This window comes from Xenopus laevis, chromosome 1L (genome assembly GCF_017654675.1).
Source record: "Xenopus laevis strain J_2021 chromosome 1L, Xenopus_laevis_v10.1, whole genome shotgun sequence".
Lineage (NCBI taxonomy): Eukaryota > Metazoa > Chordata > Amphibia > Anura > Pipidae > Xenopus > Xenopus laevis.
This window is the reverse complement of record NC_054371.1, coordinates 28,855,947-28,881,262: the sequence shown is the minus strand read 5'-3', so window position 1 is coordinate 28,881,262 and position 25,316 is coordinate 28,855,947. Positions and strand designations below refer to the sequence as shown.

General features: G+C 40.8%; 1 protein-coding gene across 4 annotated transcripts in view; it reads left to right on the top strand.

The window, feature by feature from the left end:
* The window catches only part of bod1l1.L (biorientation of chromosomes in cell division 1-like 1 L homeolog), a 50,023-nt gene extending 25,153 nt beyond the window's left edge, over positions 1-24,870 (top strand). For 3 of the 4 annotated variants that reach the window (XM_041588020.1, XM_041588012.1, XM_041588014.1), the window contains exons 11-27: positions 1,818-1,855; positions 2,591-2,678; positions 2,937-2,992; positions 3,514-3,553; positions 4,842-4,900; positions 6,724-6,808; positions 7,227-7,285; positions 8,268-8,340; positions 16,713-16,753; positions 17,885-17,969; positions 18,066-18,109; positions 18,705-18,744; positions 19,508-19,554; positions 19,631-19,712; positions 21,231-21,360; positions 22,939-23,064; positions 24,489-24,870. In XM_041588020.1, the coding sequence (XP_041443954.1) occupies positions 1,818-1,855; positions 2,591-2,678; positions 2,937-2,992; positions 3,514-3,553; positions 4,842-4,900; positions 6,724-6,808; positions 7,227-7,285; positions 8,268-8,340; positions 16,713-16,753; positions 17,885-17,969; positions 18,066-18,109; positions 18,705-18,744; positions 19,508-19,554; positions 19,631-19,712; positions 21,231-21,360; positions 22,939-23,064; positions 24,489-24,606 (1,211 nt within the window). In that variant the 3' untranslated portion in view covers positions 24,607-24,870. The remainder of the gene's footprint in view (positions 1-1,817; positions 1,856-2,590; positions 2,679-2,936; positions 2,993-3,513; positions 3,554-4,841; positions 4,901-6,723; positions 6,809-7,226; positions 7,286-8,267; positions 8,341-16,712; positions 16,754-17,884; positions 17,970-18,065; positions 18,110-18,704; positions 18,745-19,507; positions 19,555-19,630; positions 19,713-21,230; positions 21,361-22,938; positions 23,065-24,488) is intronic. The other variant, XM_041588023.1, reaches the window with a different exon arrangement.
* The last annotated feature ends 446 nt before the right edge of the window (positions 24,871-25,316 follow it).

Below are 25,316 nucleotides of genomic sequence, written 5' to 3'. Positions count from 1 at the left end.
AGCTCCTGTCTGCAGCTTTGTGTTTATCAGGAATAAAATCTACCCTTATTGCACATATACTTCTAGCAGCAATGTCGTAATGTGAGTCTTATGGTGCATACGTTCTTTTTTCTGGCATGCTTTTCTTATTTTAAAATGCAATCTTGTTGTCCAGGTCACTGACCTTGGCAACCAAGAACTGTGGGGCTACAGTTTTATTGTTCATTTTTATTCTCTTTGGCCACTCTCCTATACAACTTCCAGTCTATCATTCAGCTTAAATTGAACCCTAGCCACCAAAGAGCTGCTGAACAAAAAGTTTGAAAACTACAAACCATAAAGAAGACCATGCAGCTGTCATTGAATATGTATAGTAACATTTTGAGTTTATGGTGACTACCTAATTTTTTAGTCTGGTGTTTTTTTTTTGTTATTTAGCTTTTTATTCAGCAGCTCTGCAGTTTGTAATTTCAGCAGTCTGGTTGCTAGGCTCTAAATTCTAGCAACCATGCATTGATTTGAATAAGACTGCAATATGAATAAGAGAATCTGACTACAAAGATGGGTAATAAAAAAAGTAGCAATAACAATAAATGTGAAGCCTTACAGAGCATTTGTTTTTTAGATGAGTCATTGACCCCCATTTGAAAGCTGGAAATAGTCCGAAGAATTGGCCATTCTATACTATACTAAAAGTTAAACTTAAAGGTCAACACCCCCTTACTGGTAAAACCGTCCATTAGAAGCTGGCCAAACCTTAATGCGTTGTTGACATTATTGCTGCTCATTTGTATGTGCATACACAATTTAAGCTGGCAAAATCCAGTGCAAGTACAGATATGGGATCCGTTATGCAGAAAGCTCTGAATTACAGGAACCATGTCTCTCATATACTCCCATTTTATTTTTTTCTCTGTAATAATAAAACCGTACCTTGTACTTGATCCAAACTAATATCTTCTTATTGGAGACAAAACCAGCCTATTGGGTTTATTTAATGTATAGATTATTTTCTAGGTACCTAAATTTGCTGGAAACGGAATATCCATTTCGGCTGATGATCCGTTCTAGTCTGTGCTATCTGGTCTGCTAAACGTGTGGCCAAATTTCTGGTTCTTGGCAGGTTGTTTAATTCAGGACATTTCAAGGCAGTTTTGTGCCTTATATCATTGTTGTTAGACTTAAAGGGATACTGTCATGGGAAAAAAATTTTTTTTCAAAATGAATCAGTTAATAGTGCTGCTCCAGCAGAATTCTGCACTGAAATCCATTTCTCAAAAGCGCAAACAGATTTTTTTATATTCAATTTTGAAATCTGACATGGGGCTAGACATTTTGTCATTTCCCAGCTGCCCCTGGTCATGTGACTTGTGCCTGCACTTTAAGAGAGAAATGCTTTTTGGCATGCTGCTGTTTTTCCTTCTCAATGTAACTGAATGTGTCTCAGTGGGACATGGGTTTTTACTATTGAGTGTTGTTCTTAGATCTACCAGGGAGCTGTTATCTTGTGTTAGGGAGCTGTTATCTGGTTACCTTCCCATTGTTCTTTTGTTTGGCTGCTGGAGGAAAAAAGGGAGGGGGGTGATATCACTCCAACTTGCAGTAAAAAAGTGAAGATTATCAGAGCACAAGTCACATGACTGGGGGCAGCTGGGAAACTGACAATATGTCTAGCCCCATGTCAGATTTCAAAATTGAATATAAAAAAATCTGTTTGCTCTTTTGAAAAATGAATTTCAGTGCAGAATTCTGCTGGAGCAGCACTATTAACTGATTCATTTTGAAAAACATCTTCATGTGACTACTTCTAACTCTGAATTTAATTGTAATTGAAACAGATGAACCTGCAGCTGTTTCTGAGACTGGTGTGTTACAGGTAAACCTTCATAATCTGTTGTTTATATTTTATGCTCGACTCTACCACAGATACGGTGACAGTTTTGGTGCTATATACTTACTTTCTCTATCCTCTCAGACACATCTAAAAGTGACAATATACTACATTTTTTTCAACTGTGATGAGATAACTGTTCAGCACGCAGGCAGTACATGAATGCTGATTCCATTAATGACTGTTGTATAGTGGATAGAAAAAGAGTAATTAGTTAGTATTAACCAGCCTTTTAAACTATACACTCCTCTGTAGTGCCCAAAAATAACCTTCTGTCCTCACTGTAGTATCCTGTGGCTTTTCTGCTAGTGTGCTAGTCATCAAGAATGCACCTATGGAAGCCTCTATGAGACAAAACACTTCCCATGCGTGTTCCTTGTAGATTTGTGGTGTTTGTCTGACATCCTAGAGGAATAAAAACAATAAATTAGTATCCGTATTTTATAAGGGGAAAGAGATTACTGTAGTTTGTTTATACACTCAAAACATCCAGGTTTGTAGGGTGATCATGCAATAACAAATGTGCAGAGTTCACTCCAATAACTCATAGCAGTGATTCAGCAGGCAACATTTTTTTTGGTCAACTGTTTAAAAGTGGATATCCGGTTGGTTGCTGTGGAATACAAGAACTAAAGCAAACTGCCCCTTTTACACTGCCCCTTTTACACTGCCCCATACATCTACACCTCAAAATTTTTTTTTTTTTTTTTTATGGTTTAGAATGAGCAAAAGGAAATATCTTGCGATGCAAAGGAGGAATGTTTGGAAACCACAAGTGGTGATGCAGTCTTGGAGACAAAGGGTCAAGGCAAGTATCCAGGATGAATGTGGGCAAAGTAAGACAATTCTCTCTCTCTCTCTCTCTCTCTCTCTCTCTCTCTCTCTCTCTCTCTCTCTCTCTCTCTCTCTCTCTCTCTCTCTCTCTCTCTCTCTCTCTCTCTCTCTCTCTCTCTCTCTCTCTCTCTCTCTCTCTCTCTCTCTCTCTCTCTCTCTCTCTCTCTCTCTCTCTCTCTCTCTCTCTCTCTCTCATATTCTGCTGTAACGCTGAATATGTTTTTTGTTTTAGTAGATGAGGATCTAGCTGAAACCAAAAATTATTTGAATCTGACAAACGGTCAAGAGGTAAGGGAGAGATTAAAACAGATCTTTCAGGCTAACGCAACACCCACCATCACACCCATACAGCTGCTGTAAATGTAGAGTTAAAAAAAAATGCCTTGATGATGAGCTCCTGCGTACTGCCAAACAATCGCTGCGATGTGCCTCATACAGCACGGGCTTACTATCATTTAAATCTGTTTTCATTAGAGTGAAGTAATTAAGCTAAAGATATTTTATTTGTCTGGTCAGAGTTTACTAATAGATGCTGCCCCACGAACATAAAGCCAGTGACTGTACTGTAGCATTTTCCAATTTTTATGTATTTCGAAATGTATTTTTTAGAAACAAAGTAAGTAGATATGCAATGGGTCTAGCGTCCCATTATTTTTTGCCTGGTATCGGAAGACTCGTGGAAAATATTTAATGCTGGGGTTACCACAGCGGAAGTTCTTTCAACTTTGGGGGTTCTTTCTGCTAAATAATAAAGGGTTAAATATTTTTTATTCTTTAATGATGTTTTTTGTAATTTGGTTATTTTACAGGAAGAAGTTGAGATTCCCACAATCCAACAACCTAAAACAGGTACCTAGCAATTTTAATTAATTAATACAGTACTTGCTTTGGGAGTTATGGGTCCAATTTATTTCCTAGTAAATTTTAAAATTGTTAAATGAGAACTAAAGCCTTACTAAAGAAGTCGCTTTAGCAGTAAAGATCTGTCTCTCCAAAGATGCCCCAGTAGCTCCCCATCTTCTTTTCTGCTGATTCACTGCACATGCTCTGTGCTGCTGTCACTTACTGAGCTTAGGGACCCACTCACAATATACAGTACACATAGAATAGAAATGTCACAATATAAGGCTGATTAGTAATTAATACAGATAATTACTACATGGCAGCACAGAAACCAGTGCAATTAGCATCAGAATTTAATAATTAGCCCTGTAGCATCAGCTTATATTACAGACCAACCTCATTTTCTGCTGGATAATTAGTGATGACCCCTAAGCTTAGCTTCTCAACAGCTGCTCAGAGCCCACTGAGCATGTGAGTGTCACACACTTTCCAAGATGGTGACCCCCTGTGACAAGTTTGAAGTCCTGGATCATTGCTGCTATTGACAAGCTGAAACTTTAGGCTGGTGCAATAAGTTCACTATATAAAATGACATTTTTAGCCCTATTCATTTTTAGGGTTTACTTTTCCTTTAATGTGGGATAAAAAGTTACAGGTCATTTTAAGATTTAACAATTTGTTTTTTTGCTATGGAAAAAAGGGATAAAGGACTATTCCATGTTGGTTCACAGTGTTGCTGCTGAACTTGAATGCCCCAAAGAAAATAAATGTGTAATGACTGCTCAAAGCTGCTGGTCATTGGCAAATAATGTAAGCAAATGTGTCACTAGGGGAAGCTTTTGAAATGTTTTCTAAAGTCTTATTGTCAAAGTATATGAGTGGGTGTTGGCATCATTTCTGTTTCCTGTAGATACCAACTGATACCAACCATAGTCAAATTAGAATAACACACTCTATATATTGGCGGTGCAAAATTCCAGACTTTGACAATAGGTGCCATTTATTTCTTTAGTATGGGTTTCTATGTTAAAAGCAATAGTTTTCCTTGTAGTTAAAGTTTTAGTGCCTTATACCTCTGTACAAGTAGCCAGAATTAGTCATAATCCCAGGCATGTCCTACCTGTGCCACTGCAGCTGTTGTGGAATCACAGTTTGATTTAAAGGGACAAGTGTTCTCTTCAGGATACTGGGCATTATTCTGTAGCATCGGGGAGATTATGAAATCACGATGGTGATAATAAAATGATCGATATTTTGGATCTAATTCAGGCTTTTTTTTTTTTTTCTTTTCTAGGGAGGTCTGAAAGGGATCCAGAATTAGGGCAACCGCTGGAATCTTCTGATCTTGGGAAGGTAATTGCACTTTTATATTTTTATTTTTTTTTTTCTCATAAATGTTAAACCTAAGTACGGTGTTTGAGCTGGTATGGCTAAAATGAATCTCGTATTCTGTAGAAGAGTTCTCACATAATGCACATTAGTATTGTATTAATAGAAATATGTCCATATCCAATTTCTGAAAAAGCAAAATATTGTTTGTGTTGAGTTATTTTATGAATTGCTAACCACTCGTCTGCCTAGATACCCTATAAAAATGTATCTTTTTATTAGAACACCTTTTCACAGGCAGCAAAACTAATCTGGACTGCACTCCACCATTAAAATGCCATTATTGTTACATCCTGGCACAAACCATGGTGTTTCAGGTCTTTTTGGGCCTTTTTTTCAAGTTTGATTGGTCCTAGATACCTCTATCTAACTGATTTTCACGTGGGACCATCTACCAGGCATACGTGCAGTTTACCAATAATTGCAGTGATTGCTTTGGAAGTGCAGATTAAGGTCAGGAGATTTACCCACACAAAGGGATTCTACATTGAATTTTATGATGTCATTTTATTACACTGTTTGCACTGCAAATAATTCACTGTACAATATAAAGTTTAATTTCTGAACCAGCAAGTGTGTGTGTTTTTTTTTTTAAGTTGTAATATAGGTCTGTAGGTGCTTTCAGAAAGAGCCAGCACATTAGGATGGAACTGCTTTCTGGCAGGCGGTTGTTTCTCCTACTCAATGTAACTGAATGCGTCGCAGTGGGACCTGGATTTTACTATTTAGTGCTGCTCTTGGCTCTGAGCTGTTATCTTCTGTTAGGGAGCTGTTATCTGGTTACCTTCCTTTTGTTCTGTTATTAGAATTCTGGGTGGAGGGTGATATCACTCCAACTTGCGGTAAAGAGTGACTGAAGTTTATCAGAGCACAACTGACAATATGTCTAGCCCAGGGGTCAGCAACCTTTACTATCAAAAGAGCCATTTTGCCCCTCTTCCACTAAAGAAAAATAGTCTGGAGCCGCAAAACATAACACAGATTATAAACTTTTAAAAGTTTTAAAACAAACAGAAGTGCAGTGTGCATGTGTAGGACTACTTTGAAATAAATAAAACACTGAATAGCCCTATTAAATGCTAGTGTTCTCATCTGTTTAATGTAAATTCTGTTTCTGAAGTTCAATGCTGATCTTCCCTATATTGTCTTGAGTTTGTGACCGCGTTAAGGACCATGATGAATCATATTGCTGCTGCTCAGTCTTGCCTGTCACTCCTGGGACGTCTATACAGCCCTCACAACTGGCAGCTTCCTGAGTGTGCGACTGCAGTAATCTTACCGTTAACTTACCCCGGTCACACACTCAAGCAGCCGCCAGCAGGTGCGACGGCAGTATAGAGGTATAGCCAACCTGATAGGCAAAGCCACAAGACCGAGCCGCAGCAAGCAGGATAAAGAGCCGCATGAGGCTCCGGAGCCTCAGGTTGCCTACCCCTGGTCTAGCCCCATGTCAGATTTCAAAATTGAATATAAAAAAATCTTTTTGCTCTTTTGAGAAATAGATTTTAATGCAGAATTCTGCTGGAGCAGCACTATTAACTGATGTGTTTTGGGGGGGAAAAACATTTTTCTCATGACAGTATCCCTTTGTCACGTGCCTGCCATTTTGTTGGTTTGGTCACTCTAGGTTTTGGTGCAGCGAAGTCATTCAGAGATGCTTGTACAGTTAGGACAGACTTTTTCACATGATATATTTAATCGGTTGGCTTTTTATAAAACATTTTTTTTTTTTGTTTTCTGTAGTCCCAATATTCTTCTTATAACATGTATTTCATGTTTCTGCTTAGGGCCAAAGCTTTGGAGAGGCAACTGAATCAAATACTTCAGAAGAACCGCAATCTACAAAACAAAAGAACCTAGAAACAATCAAAGGTATTTCCTTGTTTTAAGTAATTGTGAGGCTGTGAATAAAGCAATCTGCAATTCATAATGTAAATGTTGGGCTGTAAGATTTTAGATTAGATTAAGCACTGGTCTGCAAAGCGTCTTTACTTTGTAACTCGTAATGCCTTGCTAATAATTTCTACACAATATATTTTTGACTTGGTAAATGCATGCTTTAAATGTTCTCTGATAAGGCTATTTCTGCCAAAAATTTCCACAGACAGGCTAAATAATAAAGCCACTTATTTGAGAAACTGAACTAATACTGTCGTGGCTTAGCAGGCCCTGAGATGTGCACATACTCTAAGCTGTATTGGTCTAATGATAATGACTTTCAATATTAATGCCCTGTTTATCTGTACAGTTAAGTATGTAATGTACAGGGTTTTATATGTCATATTTATAGATGTAGATGCACCGAAAGAAAGTGCTACCTGTGAAACTTCAGGTCCAGAAGCACGAGAGGTAAGTTGAATCGAATATTTTTTTCCCCTTGTACTGTTTTTCTCATGTACGCATATTTCAACATACAAAATAACTATTAAAGGGATACTGTCATGGAAAAACATGTTTTTTTCAAAACGCATCAGTTAATAGTGCTGCTCCAGCAGAATTCTGCACTGAAATCCATTTTTCAAACGAGCAAACAGATTTAGTTTTTGAAATCTGACATGGGGGCTAGACATATTGTCAATTTCCCAGCTGCCCCCAGTCATCATCATCATCATTTATTTATAAATGATGTCATGTGACAGTCATGTGACTTGTGCTCAGATAAACTTCAATCACTGTTTACTGCTGTATTGCAAGTTGGAGTGACATTACCCCCTACCTCCCCCCCCCCAGCAGCCAAACAAAAGAACAATGGGAAGGTAACCAGATAGCAGCTCCCTAACACAAGATAACAGCTGCCTGGTAGATCTAAGAACAGCACTTAATAGTAAAAGCCAAGTCCCACTGAGACTGATTCAGTTACATTAAGTAGGAGAAATAACAGCCTGCCAGAAAGTAGTTCCATCCTAAAGTGCAGGCACAAGTCACATGACTAGGGCAGCCGGGAAACTGTCAAAATGTCTAGCCCCATGTCAGATTTCAAAATTGAATATAAAAAAATCTGTTTTCTCTTTTGAGAAATGGATTTCAGTGCAGAATTATGCTGGAGCAGCACTATTAACTGATGCGTTTTGGAAAAAACATGTTTTTCCATGACAGTATCCCTTTAAAATCCCCTACAGTTTGAATGCATGTTTATATCCACTTCAATTTCCTGCAAACTGATTGCAATACAGGTGTATTTTCATGAGCTTTGTTGGAATTTTGCATGAATTGTAAAATTATTTTGTTACACGCCTGTGAAATTTTGTTTGTGGGTTCTTTATTTCTGATGTTGAGGGATGCATCCCTTTGAGTGCAACTGAATCAGTGTTTTTCACTTTGCATTGCTTAGGAGCCTTGTTTAGAAGAATCCACTCCAAAGGTGAAAAAGCCCAGTGGCCATAAAAGTCTTGAAAACCTGAAAGGTATATTGACATATGGGGTGTAACGCCAACGCTTCGGGCATATTTATTGTGTGGTGTAAAAAAGGGCAGAATAATTTGGCACACATTGCCAGGCATCACCATGTAAAAATGGCGTTTTTTTTTTTTTTTGTACCTGTTTTTTATTTTTTGGAGCAACTTCTGCAGGAACTTACAAAGGTCTGAAGATGTTTAAATTAACGGCAGAAAATCTGGCGTTCACATGTTGTAAAATAAAACACATCTTGATTTCCCATTTATTTTACACACCTTTTTTCCTTTTTTTTTTTTTTTTGTGTGAATTTCGTTTTACACAGCATAATGAATGGGCCTGTGAGTGTATGTGTCACACACATACAGTCATATGAAAAAGTTTGTAAACCCCTCTTAATTCTTTGAAGTTTTGTTTATCATTGGCTGAGCTTTCAAAGTAGCAACTTCTTTTTAATATATAACATGCCTTATGGAAACCGTAGTATTTCAGCAGTGACATAAAGTTTATTGGATTAACAGAAAATATGCAATATGCATCATAACAAAATTAGACAGGAGCATAAATGTGGGCACCCCAACAGAGATATTACATCAATACTTAGTTGAGCTCCTTTTGCAAATGTAACAGCCTCTAGACGCCTCCTATAGCCTATGATGAGTGTCTGGATTCTGGATGGTGGTATTTTTGACCATTCGTCCATACAAAATCTCTCCAGTTCAGTTAAATTTGATGGCTGCCGAGCATGGGACAGTCTGCTTCAAATCATCCCATAGATTTTCCATGATATTCAAGTCGGGGGACTGTGACGGCCATTCCAGAATATTGTACTTCTCCCTCTGCATAAATGCCTTTGTAAATTTCCAAGTGTGTTTAGGGTCATTGTCTTGTTGGAATATCCAACCCCTGTGTAACTTCAACTTTGTGACTGATGCTTGAACATTATCCTGAAGAATTTGTTGATATTGGGGTGAATTAATCCGACCCTCAACTTTTTAACAAGGGCCCCAGTCCCTGAACTAGCCCCACAGCATGATGGAACCTCCACCAAATAGGTAGCAGGTGTTTTTATTTGAATACAGTGTTCTTCGTCCGCCATGCAAATCTTTTTGTTATGACCAAATATCTCATATTTTTGTCTCATCAGTCCAAAGCACTTTGTTCCAAAATGACTGTGGCTTGTCTAAATGAGCTTTTACATACAACAAGTGACTATTTGTGGCGTGAGTGCAGAAAGGGCTTCTTTCTCACCACCCTGACTGATGTTCTTTGTGCAAATTGCACTGAATTGTAGAATGATGTACAGATACACCATCTGCAGCAAGATGTTCTTGCAGGTCTTTGTTGGTGATCTTTGGGTTGTCTATAACCATTCTCACAATCCTCAACATATGCCGCTCCTGTATTTTTCTTGGCCTGCCAGACCTGGGTTTTACAGCAACTGTGCCTGTGGCCTTCCATTTCCTGATTACATTCCTTACAGTTGCAACTGACAGTTTAAACCTCTGAGATAGCTTTTTGTAGCCTTCCCATAAACCATGATACTGAACAAACTTTGTTTTCAGATCTTTTGAGTGTTGCTTTGAGGATCCCATGCTGTCACTCTTCAGAGGAGAGTCAAACAGAAGCACAACTTGCAATTGGCCACCTTTTAATAGCTTTTTTCATGATTGGACACACCTGCCTATGAAGTTCAAGGCTTAATGCGCTAATCCATCCAATTTGGTGTTGCCAGTGATCAGAATTGAGCAGTTACATGCATTCAAATTAGCAAAATTACAAGGGTACCCAAATCTTTGCACAGCCAGTTTTGCACATTTGACTTACTTAAATACAACTGAATACTGCTTCACTAAAACGCTTTGTTCCTGGGAAAAAGACATACCACTATTATCTTTTTTTTTTGTTGAAAGTGGAGTCAATTATTATGCAGGCTGTGAGGGGTTCCCAAACTTTTTCATAAGCTTGAATATGAAAATACTCCATCTAAAACACGTTAATTTCCCCTTGAACCATTTGAAGATGCTGACAGCCTTCATGATATTTGAGTTGGTTTTTTTATTTTTTTGGTTTTTTTTCAATCTATTCGAGTTTTTCACCCAGACTACATCTATTTGAGTTTTTTTACATTCAGGTTTTTTCTTATCTTTTTTTAATTTATCTGGTAATGCGCGGCACAAGAATTAAAGCCTAACTAAAGTAGCTAGAAATGTTGTACATTGTTTTGTGCTTCTGTACCAGCCCAACCACAGTCATTTAGCAGTAAAGATCTGTTTCTCCAAAGATGCCCCAGTAGCTCCCCATCTTCTTTTCTGCTGATTCACTGCACATGCTCTGTGCTACTGTCACTTACTGTGCTTAGGGACCCACTCACAATATACAGTACAGATAGAATAGAAATGTCACAATATAAGGTTGATTAGTAATTAATACAGATCATTACTACATGGTAGCACAGAAACCAGTGCAATTAGCATCAGAATTTAATAATCAGCCCTGTAGCATCAGCTTATATAACAGACCAACCTCATTTTCTGTTGGATAATTATTGACGACCCCTAAGCTTAGCTTCTCAACAGCTGCTCAGAGCCCACTGAGCATGTGAGTGTCACAGACACTTTCCAAGATGGTGACCCCCTGTGACTAGTCTGAAGTCCTGGATCATTGCTGCAATTGACAAGCTGAAACTTTAGGCTGGTGCAATAAGGTCATTATACAAAATATGGCATTTCTAGCCATACTTATTTTTAGGCTTTATTTCTCTTTTAAGTACAGGGAAGAATGAATAACCTCAACTATTTCTTGCTCCTTTTCTGTTTTCTCCACTGACAGACCAGCGCTGACTGAGAAAATATCAACCCTGCCTCTTATTTCCAGCTGCGCTGGCGTTTTTCCTGCTGGTGGAGAAAATATATATGTGTAACATTAGCCTGAATAGCATTCAGTAGAACTCTGTGGTACAGTCATCTCTAATTACCCTTCTCCCTGCATATTTGAAACAGGAATTTAATTTCTCTGTGGTCTTAGGGGGACACAGGGACCGATGGGGTTAAGCTCCATCCTCCGGAGGCAGGACACTTGAATAATAATTAATTAAGTGGGTGTGTCTAGGGGCTTAACCCCGCACACTGTGCCATATCATTCAGTTTTTTAAGTGTCCTTGCTTCCGGGAGGATGGACCTCACACAGAGGAGTGAATACTACGGTCAGCTTGCTGACACCCGGGGTGATACCTGAAACAGGATTACCTGTTTCTTTGCTGTTAGCCCCCAACGCTAAGGACGCCACCGGGGTCAAACTCCTAGCCATGAGGCTATAACGACCACCCAGATTCATTCCTACATTTCTGTCAAGAATGGAGAAGGTCTGGCCGGTGTGACACGTGAGTTATTTGCTTACCGGCATAGTGGCTATTGTGGCACCCTGTCTGGTTGATTAGTGGCTGGTAACACTCCTATTCAATAGGACTGGAGTGATCCTCTCCCTCCCCTCTCCCCGTGAGTCTGCTTCGCTCGGTATTACTGAGCTGGACAGAGTGGGCACGCAAAGCATTCAGCTTTCCTACCTCGCAGTGACTGGGAGAACATAGGCGCTAAGTGAGCACAAGTTATTTCGCTCAGTCGGGAGGAACGCAGGCTGAAGCGCATGGGTTTTTTCCTCCATAGCCGGTCATTATGCGCCATCTTGTTTATTCGCGCGCCCGGTGGAACGCAAAGTGCGTTCCAGCGGCCATTTTGACTGCATTACAGGACGCGACGGATGAAGCGCACGGTCCTGCAGCCTGCATAACTATTGAAGCAGCCTACAAACCAGTGGGAACTACCAACTATAGGTTTTATCCCACACACTTGCCTATCTAGCTGAGCGACCTAGGTTCAACATGGCAGAAGGTAGGCAACGGGGATTATTCACGAGGGCGGGGGGAAAAGCCCCCACAACAGCACTGGTAAAATATTTTGCCTGCACTAAGTGCAAAGCTAAACTACCAGCTGGCCAGAGTGAGTCGCTCTGTGGTACCTGTTCCACTGAGCAGGGTCAGTCAAACTCCCCAGGTGGTGACCATCCCTTACCTCCAGTCCTCACAGAAAGTATTCAAGAGGGTACATCCCAAGGAATAAGAGAATGCCCGTCCAGCTCCCTTATGGGCAATTCAATTGTCTCAGTCCCTTGCGTCTTTGCAAGGATTGCCATCTATTGCAGATAACCTGGGGAGGGCCCTAGAAAAATTTACTCACAAGAGAAGTGTTAAACGTAAACGCCTAGATGATTCTAGATGTGATACTGTTACACACTCACCATCTGAGGGGTCGTCAATAGACCAAGATTCATCGCAGTCTGAAGGCGAAATTCCCCTGTCAGAGGCTTTATCTGACGATGAAGAGGAAAACCGAGAAAAAGAACGAGATATACAGCACGACGTTGATAGCATTATTAGGGGAGTGCTGGAGGTTTTGAATATTTCACAAACACAAAAACAAGAGTCAACAACTCTGTTCAAAAGGCAGCACAAGTCCACCATCTGTTTTCCACAGCATGAGCAACTGCTGAATATTATTCAAGATGAATGGAATTCTCCTGAGAGAAAGTTTCAGGCGACAAAGAAATTTACTAAGTCTTATCCTTTTCCTAAGGACATTGTTGATACATGGTCTAATCCCCCAGCAGTGGACGCGCCAGTTTCAAGATTGTCAAAATCGACCACCCTGCCGGTCACTGATGCAGCAGCATTCAAGGATCCATCTGACCGTAGGTTGGAAGGTTTTTTAAGGGCTACATATTCCTCTTCAGGTTCTGCAATTCGTCCCTGCCTGGCCTCCGCTTGGGTATCCAGGGCAATTCAAGCCTGGTCGGAAACTCTCTGCAAAGACATACAAGATGGAGTACCCCGAACACAGCTTATGGCATCCGCACAAGCAATCAGGGAAGCATCCGCTTACCTGTGTGATGCTACACTCGATTCAGCTCAGATAATTACTCGTACTTCAGCACTGTCCATAGCAGCGCGAAGAACACTGTGGTTTAAAAATTGGTCAGCGGATCTTAGCTCCAAAAAGACACTAACTTCATTACCCTTCAAGGGACAACGGCTGTTTGTAGAAGAACTGGAGAAAATAATTTCCCAGGCAACAGGTGGAAAAAGCACCTTTCTCCCCCAGAATAGAAATAGATCTTCCACATCACATAAACGGGGAAGGTTTTTTCGAGGCCAAAGTGGACGTTTCCAGCGGCGAAGCAATTCGCCACAGCGCTCTCATTTTCGCAACAAAACTAACGACAAAGGCCGAGCCACATGGAAGACCAACAAGCCCCATACAAAGCCCTCAACAGACAAGTCCGTATCTGTTTGACGAGGCAGTCCCTCCGGAATCGTTGGAACTGATAGGGGGCAAGTTACTACGATTCCGGGAGGTGTGGACCCACCACTCTTCGGATGCATGGGTCAAAGAAATCATTTCAGAAGGCTATCATCTGGATTTTACAGCCAATCCACCAAGGCAATTTCTAATGTCCAGGGTTCCCTCAAATCCCAGAAAAGCACAAGCCTTCCTGGACTGTATATCCAAGATGGAAAGGACCGGAGTGATTATACCAGTACCTCACCAAGAGAGATTCTGGGGGTTTTACTCCAATTTGTTCATAGTTCCCAAGAAGGACGGGTCCTTCAGACCAGTACTCGACCTCAAGCGATTGAACAAGTTCATCCGATCAGTTCATTTCAAAATGGAAACATTACGTTCAGTCATTCGAGGAATGGAACAGGAGCAGTTAATGATGTCACTAGATATCAAGGACGCGTATCTCCATGTCCCAATATGGCTGCCTCACCACCGTTACCTACGATTTGCCTTCACAAATCGACTATCAATTTGTGGCACTACCATTCGGCCTATCATCAGCTCCCAGGGTGTTTACCAAACTGATGGCGGTCACAGCAGCAACGTTACGCCTGAAGGGTATTTCGGTGATGCCCTACCTGGACGATCTCTTAATCAAAGCAAGGTCAGAGCAGAAGGCCATGGAGGACTTACAGCAGGCATCCCAGCTTCTGCAGAGCTTTGGCTGGACCATCAACTGGTCGAAATCCAACATACGCCCCAGCAAACAAATGACATTTCTGGGCCTCCACTTCAATACTGCCACGCAGATAGTATCCCTTCCACAGGACAAGCAGATCAAGCAATGCAGGTGCTGGGACTGATGGTGTCAGCCATAGAAGCAGTCCCATTTGCACAAATACAATTACGTCCTCTACAAGCCAACATTCTTGCTACGTGGAAGGGAGGCTCATTGACGCAACCTCTGTTTCTGTCTCAATCGACGACCGAAGCTCACCAATGGTGGTTACAACCACACAACTTGGCAACGGGGCAATCATGGGCAACCCCGGAATGGAATGTGATAGCCACAGATGCCAGTTTACAAGGCTGGGGAGCAACATGGGACATCCTGTCTGTACAAGGTCGATGGTCTCTAGAGGAATCCAAACTGCCAATAAACATTCTCGAACTCAGAGCCGTAAAGATAAGTTTACTACAATGGACACAGTCACTACAACAAAAGCCAGTTCGAATACAGAGCGACAACGCCACCACAGTGGCATACATAAATCGGCAGGGCGGAACCTGCAGCAAAAAGGCGCTAGCGGAAGCCAGACAAATTCTGAGCTGGGCAGAGAACAACTCCGTGAGACTTTCGGCCATGCACATACCCGGAATAACCAACACGAAAGCGGATTTTCTCAGTCGAAACCAGTTGGATCCAGGGGAATGGGAACTCCATCCCGAGGTATTCAAGAAGCTCGTAGACCACTGGGGATTACCACAAATAGATCTGATGGCGTCCAGAATCAACCGGAAGGTGCCAAGCTTCTTCGCACGGTACAGAGACAATATGGCAACAGGAGTGGATGCAATGACACAGAGGTGGCGCTTCGATCTAGCATATGTGTTTCCACCTCTTCCCATGCTACCTCGAGTTCTAAAAAAGATAAGACAATCTCACATCACAGTAATTGTAGTGGCGCCATTCTGGCCTTGGAGGACTTGGTTCTTCGATCTTCAAGAACTGTCAGTCGCACGACCGATCAGACTCGAAGCCAGACCAGATCTTCTACTACAGGGTCCAATAGCCCATCACAATCCCGGCCTGTTCGCTTTGACGGGATGGCTGTTGAGGCATCCATTTGGCGGAGCCAAGGACTAGCTGAAGACGTCATTCCGACAATGATGAGGGCACGCAAACTGTCATCATCCAAATCCTATCACAGGGTGTGGCGTTCCTATTTCAACTGAGTTTCCGAGTTGAGTGCACTTTCATGTGATCCTGCGTTTCTGGTCTTTCACAAGGATAAGGCAGTACTACGTACCGTTCCATCTTTCCTACCCAAAGTTGTATCTTCCTTCCACGTGAATCAGGAAATTGTAGTGCCATCCCTCTGTCCTAACCCTAAGAATGTAAAGGAACGCCGACTACACAATCTGGATGTAGTTAGATCACTTAAGTGGTACTTAGAACGATCAAAACCTTTCCGTCGTTCTAATTCTCTGTTCATTCTTCCATCTGGACCCCGCAGAGGGCAGGCGGCACCAAAGACATCCATCGCAAGGTGGATCAGAGAAACGATCAGACAAGCTTATCTTTCCAAGGGAAGAACACCACCAGAAGGGATCCGAGCTCATTCTACAAGGGCAATGGGAGCCTCCTGGGCGTGGCGCAACTCTGCCTCATTGGAGCAGATCTGCAAAGCGGCTACCTGGTCATCAGTACATACTTTCACCAAATTCTATAAAGTTGACACATTTTCCTCAGCAGAGGCATCTCTGGGGCGAAAGGTGTTACAATCAGTACTAAAATAAAGGAATTATTGATCTAGCTCGTTCCCACCCTGCTGTTATGGGACTGCTTTGTTAAGTCCCCATCGGTCCCTGTGTCCCCCTAAGACCACAGAGAAAACGGGATTTTTTAATACTTACCGTTAAATCCGTTTCTCTGTAGTCGAAAGGGGGACACAGGGCTTCCCGCCCATCGGACGAGCTGTTGATCTTTTGGTCAGGCCAGAATAGTTCCTGGCTTAGCATTCTGCCTGTTAAACATATGGTTTTGTTACATAGTTAAAGGTTATTATCGTTAGCAAGTCTATCTTTGGACAAACTGAATGATATGGCACAGTGTGCGGGGTTAAGCCCCTAGACACACCCACTTAATTAATTATTATTCAAGTGTCCTGCCTCCGGAGGATGGAGCTTAACCCCATTGGTCCCTGTGCCCCCCTTTCGACTACAGAGAAACGGATTTAACGGTAAGTATTAAAAAATCCCGTTATTTGTTATTAATATGATTGCAGCTTTATAACTTTTTTTTTTTCTCCCCTTTCCTTTAAAAGAGAGCCTCCCTAAGGATAACAATACAGAGGAAATCCCAGAGGTAGTTTTGTTTCTTTACCCTTTATTGTTGTCCAACTGGTTTAACACTCACTTCTGTTTAACAAAATAAATGGCTGCATACCTTAGATCTTGCAGAATGCTAGAAGCTGGAGTTTAGTTTGGATACAACCCTATGTAAACATGCAAATATGCGATGAAGTAACGTTCTGGCTGATTGTTGCATATTATGAGTCTGTGACTGCTTTGTTCATGTCTGCTTCAAGAAGGGTATTAACGATTTTTAAAATAAAGGGGGGAGGGATATTAATGAACTTTAAGTAACATTGCTTGTAATGTTCATGTACTGTACCCCCCATGCCCTGTTTACTAAGCCCACTGGTTTTTATTGACAACTAGGATTGCCACCTGGCCGCTATTTTAGGCCCAACCGGTAAAAATGTTGCTTGATCCCAATGTTATTTATAGGGAAAATCCATAAAATTATAGGAAGGCCGGTATTTTTTTCCAGAAAGGTGACAACCCTAGTGACCGTACAGATTTGCTTGAGTAAGTCTTTTTGACCCAGCCAAGGTTCTCGCTTCATTTGCATTCAATGCAATCAATTTGTACTATATTTTTTTTAATGCTTTTCCACTTTATTGCTATTTTTACTTTAAGAAAACTAAATATTTTGATTGTGTTGTAATACAACAATATATGTGTGTGTGTATTAGGGATGCACCAAATCCAGGATTCAGTTCGGTATTCTGCCAGGATTCAGGCTTTTTCAGCAGGGTTCGGCCGAATCCTTCTGCCCGACAAAAACAAATCTGAAACTTAATTTGCATATGCATATTAGGGTTGGGGAGAAAAATTGCGTGACTTTTTGTCAAAAAATAATGAAGTAAAAAAAACATTTTCCCTTCCCACCCCTAATTTGCATATAAAAATTAGGATACAAACACATACACAAACACACAAAAAATGTATTTCGTACAAATTCAGCCAGGCCCGGATTTCCCTTTGCGGATCTCTGAGACCGCATGGTCCTAGCTCCCGACCGCTTCACACTTCAGAGATGAAGTTTAAACTTCACTGTAAACATGCATGAAGCTTTGAATGTGCCACTGATGCATCTTATATTAGTGATGATAATGTGTGGTGATAACAGCAACTTCGTTCCTTGTTTTAGGAAGCCAAGCCGCCAGTTGAGACAGAAAAGCGGAAAAGAGGGCGGCCTCCAAAGAAACTGAATTTGCCTCCAGTTCCTGATACAGGTTGGTTTACACTTATTAATACCTAATATTCATTCTATAGTCTTAGCAGTGGCAGCATGAAAGCTAAACGTAAATTGTTTGTTTTCGCTTTTTCAGAATCGTTGCTAAAGGAGAGTTCAGAAGAAGGAAAAACATCAAATGTAGGTTAATGAAATACAGCATTTGTTGTTTCCGTAGTGTATCTGTGTTATGTCTTACCCTATCAATCACTTGTGATACTGCAGCTATATAATAATAAAATCTAAGGCTAAAATCAGCCTACTTAAATATGTTGGCTAAGTTTAATCCCCTATGCGGGCAGTAGCCTCCTTTTCCATTGTGTTTGCTCCTGTGTGAACACACTCGCCTGATTTTGGTTCGAAATGCAAAGTTTCATGTTTCGTTGCCGAAATCTACCGAGTGTGTTTTGTGTCGAAGCGGTTCCGGATACGAAAAGTAGAGGAGGCTACTGTCTCCTTTGGGGCTAAAATTGGCCTGCACATTTCATCCCGCGTGTGGCACTCGCCTAAACTGCCATTAAAGATCTAGTCCAAAGATCCCCACTACCCATTACCATTCCAGGACCTATTATGATTAAAAAAAAAAATTCTGAGAAACCTATGTGATGTGAAGTTGTTTATATTGATTCAGGGAAAACCCTAATAGGACTGTGTAGCTTAAAATTAAAATTTCCATCAGCATTACAATGCACAAATTTACTTCCTGTAATATGTTTTCTTATGCATTTCTTTATAGGCATGCCATCGGCAGGAAGAAAGTGTTCATATAAAGAAAGGTTTGTTTATTCTTATTCTCTGGGGAAGGCAGTGAAACAATAACTGCTTGTGCTTTTTATGTTGGACTTATTTCAACTCATTGACTCGTGTGGGGCAGATTTGACCCATCTCCCCTAAATGGCCACCACTAGGGCAGGCTAGCATTCTTGTGGTCTCGTTTAAACTGAGCAGCGTGTGATGGTTATAGCCGAAAACAACACTTGGATTTGTTCACATAGAAACCTCTTTCTGGAACACTAAAAATAAATCATTGTGATGCGTTAAATTATTCTTCTTTATGAGGAAATGTCACACAGCCTAAAGCTTTTCTTGCTTTGGCTCTGACAACTCTGTCTGCTATAAGCCCAGTCATTGTCATCTTATTCTATTCGAAGCAGTGCAGTTTCAGATGGTCCTTGAGAACTGGAGAAAATGCTCTTTGTTCTCTAGTCCTAAAATACTAAATCCTATTGTGCTTTATGCAAAGTTCTCCCTTCAACTGTATTCTATTTTGATATTGAGGCAGCCCCTACTAGCTGGGAGTGAAGTAGTGTGCACGTTCCATGTTGTGTTCAGACAGTTGATCAACAACTTTCTCTTCCGTTGACCAATAGAGATGGCAAAGAGAAATCAATATTGCTCAGACACTTTCCCTTTTCCCCCCTAACAATGCTGAAAATGCAACAGACAGACCATACCCAAGTTTGACAGCATACCGTACTTTCTTATTCTGTTATGTATCTCAGAATTGCTTAACTAAAAACTGTTTTGTTTATCTAATAGATGTGCATACCTTGGAGAAGGCTGAGCATTGTCCGAAACATTCTGACGTAAGTAATTCACGGTAACTTAATAATCATGCTGAATCAGAAGGTTTCAGTAGCTAATATTTAATTTATCATGTAGGAAAGGCCAGAAGAAAAAAGCGTGGAGACTGTTCACCGCAGAGGAAGAAAACCGAAACGTTCCCTCAGCTCTTCAGAGAGTGGTAACTTTAAATAAAGCCTTACTAAAAAGGATATTCTTTCAGTAGTAGTGTGCATTATATTTAGGCTTTTTAAAGATATACTGCTGGAATAAATCCCATGATTTGGTTTTAAAGGGAATATTTGAGTAATTTTTTAGTATTATGTACAGATTGATATTCTGAGACCATTTGCACTTGGTTTTCATTTTTTATTATTCGTGGTTTTAGGGTTATTTAACTTTTTATTAAGCCGCTCTCCAGTTTGCTATTCAGCAATCTGGTTGCTAGGGTCCAAATTACCCTAGCAACCATGCATTGATTTGAATAAAAGACTGGAATTGGCCATTCTATAACATACTTAGTTAACTTAAAGGTGAGCCATCTCATTTTTACTTTCTTTAATGAAATAGAAACCTATCTCCAATATACTTTAATTAAAAAATGTGTACCGTTTTTATAAGAAACCTGACTGTATGCTGTGAAATTCGCCCTTCATTTACTGCTGTGGATAGGAATTGTCAGACGGTCCCTAACTGCTCTGCAAGGGAAACAATCATACTTATGAACAGCAGGGGGAGCCCTCTGCCTTCCCAGCCATGCAGAACTCAAGCAGCTTTGTTTGTTTCCCTGTAGAGCAGTCGCGACTGTGTAGAGATTTGTATTGGATTTTACTTTTGGCTTTACATCCCCTTTACTGTTTCCAACTCCAGCTGCAGGGACAAAGATCATGGAGACCGATTTAAACTGATAAACTGGGATTCTATTTGCAGGATTATTTTGCTGCAGCCACTGGTTCTGCAGAGTTGGAGAAAGTTTTGTTAAACAATACAAAAAACTAAAAAAATCCACATTAGAATATATGACAACACAGGACCCAGTGCAGTCTGTATATTCTGATTATTAATCAGTCTTGCTGTATCGGCTTCTGGCAAACATTATTGGACTTGTGCTGTTTTGATCATTTATGACGATCCCTAAGCAGTCCAGACCACACTGAGCATGTGCACAGTCTTAGTCTTGCAAAGATGTTTAACAAAGTTACAGGATGGTGACCCCTGTGGCCAACGTTGAAAGCGTAAATCATTTAACTAAACTTGGCTCTTTTTGGCTGCTGGTAGACAGCCTGTTGACTTTTGTATGGGACCACAGACGAGGACCCCTATGTTAATCGGTTATTGCCAAATCAAGGCAAGATTTGGTCATCTGGCAACCTTAAGCATATATTACTGTGTATAGACAGACCTAATAAGGGGAGGGGAAGACCCTTAGGATTAAGGGGCACAAGGAGCTTTGTCTTGGTAGACAGAACCCTTGAGTTTTCTCTGATGAAAGTTTAATGAAGGCCATGAATTCACAGACAAAAGCATTGCAAGAAAACAGGAGGCTGCTGAACCCAAGGCAGTGAATCTTGGGTTCATTAGCCTCCTGTTTTCTTGCAGCTCTTTTGTCAGTGACTTCATGATCTTCATTAAAAGAGCATTTTAAGTGGTTGTCTTTTATAAGCAACTGTGTCTTACATATTGTTTTTAATGTTCCTAGAACCAGAAAAAAAGCGCAAGAAGTCTGTCTCGGAAGAGGAGGAGCAGGAGAATGCTGAACATACAGACGACAATGAAGATGATCCTAAAGGTGCCACAACACGAGCAGCCTCTCGACTGGAAGCAGAGAGGTAATTCTTGACTTAGTGATTTGTCTTCCTAAATTACTCTCTGCTTAAGTATGTGGGCCATGACCTTAACTCATTGTGTCTTCTGCTATTTTAACCCTTCAGTGAACTCCTGTGAATTCATTTGACTTGGGTTTCTAATTAATCGACTCATATATTGATACAACTTTGGTCTCTTTGTACCTGTTCCATAAAACAACATCCGATATTTGTGTGGAATAAATTGCTCTGAAACCTTCAAATGTTGCTTTAGCCTCATGTCTAAGTGTAGAGATTTCTGACTTGAAGCATCTTTATTGGGTGATCGAAATAATATGCTCAAAAGCCATTTACCGTATATACTCAGCCGAGTTTTTCAGCCCCCAAAATATGCTGAAAAACTCTACCTCGGCTTATACTCTGGTCAAGCGCAAAAACGGTGGCCGGCGCCTTAGAATATTCGCCGGCGCCTTAGAATATTCGCCGGCGCCTTAAAATATTCGCCGGCGCCTAAGAATATTCGCCGGCGCCTTAGAATAGTAGCCGGCGCCTTAGAATAGGAGCCGGCGCCTAAGAATAGTCATCCAAAAACGAGATTGAAACTTACCAGAAGCTGCTGCATTTCTCACCCTCGGCTTATACTCGAGTCAATAAGCTTTCCCAGTTTTTGGAGGTAAAATTAGGTACCTCGGCTTATACTCGGGACGGCTTATACTCGAGTATATACGGTATAAAGGTATTTTTGAGCCGTTTCTGTACAGTGCCATGAGGTCCCGAGTTAAATTTGCTACTGGTTTCCCCGCCTATTTAAAATGCTACAGTGACCGTTTCCTTTGGTGCACCATAGCATAACTACAAGTCTCACACAAGCAGTGTCCTCTCATATCATAAAGCTGCAGGCATCCTTTTTAATATTAGTGTATTCTCAGGATAGTAACTTGGTATCGTATTGATCTTTCTGAAGGAATACAGGCATGTTTACAATATGTAATGTTAATAAACAGGTGTGGCATCTGTAATCCAGAACATTCAGAAAACCTGATGAATATGATTTAAACATTAAACAAACCGATTTAGGATTGTTTTGCCACCGCCATGAATTCAAATTTAAGCCTATTATTTGTTCAAAATGGACTCTGTGGGAGATGGCCTTCCAGTAATTTGAATCTTTATGGATAAGGCATTAGTCAATATTCCATTAGGTGTAGCTGAATAAGTGGAACAGTTGACTTTATTTACAGTGTTCAGTTCTGGGTTAGGAAGATCTACAATTAGGAAATGTACAAAATGCCAACAGCCTTTCGAAACCTCCAAGGAGATAATCTAGAGATTAATATAAATCTATAAGGACTCTTCAACCTTTATGTGGATAAATTGTTGTAGTTATCCAAATTTAAAAAGACTACTAGTCAAGCTCTTTTTGAGGTTTCATCAATTAAATGGACACTTGACCCAGCACCTGCTCTTTTGGTAGTCAAATGCTAAGGGTTTTTATATCATATTTCTGAATTTTTTTTCGTGGAGGGGGTCTAGATTCTCCCACCTTTTCCTAACGGGTTACTGCAGCATTGGAATAAAATGTACTGGATATTTTATTTTCAGAAACCTGCCTCACAAGCCCACTACCCGCGCTGCCTCAAAGTTACGTAGCCCAGAGCCTTCTTCCCGTAAGAAGCGCAAAGATAAAAATCCAGCAGAATCGAAATCGCTCAAAAACACACACACGAGGTGAGTGTAAAGCCCTACAATGCTGGGACATTCAGAGCCCTTAACTCTTTGAGATAGACAAATAACTTATGCTCTACAGAAAGCTGGCCAATATCAAGTCTAATTAGCATATTAGAAATGTACCCGATTTGTTTGTTTGTTTTTTTTTTTTGTTTTTTTTATCTTTCTGAATCCTAAACTATATCTTGGATTTGGTGCATCTGAACAAAACATGCTTGGTGGTAGTTAAGATGAATTGCAGTAGCAATTATTTTAAAATACTTAATTTATACAAAAGAATTTAAATCTTTAACAAAATTGCATCATCTGGAAAAAAAAATGGTCCCTTCAATTGTACAGCACTTTAAGGAAAGAGACACACGGTCCGATTCGGGGAGATTAGTTGCCCGGCAACTTATCTCCCCCGAACTGCCGTCCTGCTGACTAGAACGGAAATCGCTGGCGGAATAGCACTATGAGTGCTTTGTTTTCCGAAGTCGCCCGAAGTTTCCTCACAAGGCGACTTTGGAAAACGAAGAGCTCCAAGTGCCATCCCGTCGGAGATTTACATTCTAGCCAGCGGGAAGGCACTTCGGGGAGATTAGTCGCCCCGAAGAAGAAGAGATCTCCCCGAATCTGACAGTGTGTCTCTGTCTTGGGGTCAGTCCACACAAGCAGATTCAGGGAGATGTCGCCCCAGCGACAAATCGACTCTTCTTCGTGACGACAATCTCCCTGAACTTGCCTCACGAAACTTCAGGCGACTTCGGAAAATGAAGCACCGCTTGTGAATTGCTGCAGGCGATTTTTCATTTTAGCCAGCGGAGGGCAGGGGGAAGGCAGTTCGGGGAGATTGTCGCCCCCAAGAAGAAGAGGCGATTTGTCGCTTTGGCGACTAATCTCCCCGAATCTGCTCATTTGGCCTGCCGCTTAAAACCTCAAGATAAGAGTCCTGATTAAGTTTGGCTGAAAACAAAAAGCTCATCCAAATCTGAAACGTTCAAAACTGCTGAGAATATACCAATTCCCTGATCCAGTGCAGTGTATCTTTACGTACAGGTGGAGAAGATACAATTATTGCCAAGTACATAGAAGACCCGATGCCAGACTTAAAATTTCTGAGGGCTGTACACATACATTGATTTATTATCAAGCATGCTTGGGACCTTATACCAGTGAGCACCACGAAGAGAATAATTATTTATTCGTAAATAGTGATGGGCGAATCTGTCCTGAAAAATTTGTGAAACGCATTGAAGTCAATGGGAATCAAAATTATTTTGACGTGCAACAATTTTGGGGCGAGCGACAATTCTGATGCAAATAAATTCGCCCGTCACTAGAAACTGGTTTTTATCACTTTCTGTGCTTGGAAGTCAGAAAAATGGGGAGAAAAATTAAAATATCAGCCACCCATATTTAATTTTCCTTTTTCCATATAAAAGGATGAAAACACAATCGTCTGGCACAAAGCGGCGTCGAGAACCAAGTCCTCCTCCGGCGAAGTCTCGCGGGCAGCAAACATCAGAAGAAATCACACCGAAAAGGACAAAGCGTCAGTGATTTGGCTCTCGGCTGGATACAAAATATGACGAAATTTATTTATATGACTACAATCTTTTTATTCTAATTTAATACTCTGTATAAAATATACTTTCATGAAGTGTTCATGATGTATTATAAGATACCCCAAAAAAGCAACAATGTTGTATTTAGTTGAATAGATTTTTTTTTTTTTAGGATGGTTTGTTTGGAGCAGTGATCCCCAACCAGTAGCTTCCCTTGGATGTTGCTCCCAGTAGCCTCAAAGCAGGAGCTTATTTTTAAATCCTGGCTTAGAGGCAAGTTTTGGTTGTATAAAAACCAGATGTACTGCCAAACAGATCCTCAATGTAGGCTACCGGTCCATATAGGGGCTACCAAACAGCCAATCACAGCCCTTATTTGACATGGACTTGTGTTGCTCTCCAACTCTTTTTACATTTAAATGTGGCTCACGAGTAAAAAAGGTTGGGGACCCCTGGTTTAGAGTGTAGGTACTACACTGTATATAGTCTTGTAATATAGTAGTTTAATTTAAGAGTAGTCCTCGTTCTATTCTTTTTGGGGATGCACCGAATCCACTATTTTGGATTCGGCTGGACCACCGAACCCTGAATCCTTCTGCTCGACTGAACCAAATCCTAATTTGCATTTGTAAATTCGGACTGGGAAGGGGGGAAAACATTTTTTACTTCCTTGTTTTGTGACAGTCACAGGATTTCCCTCCACAT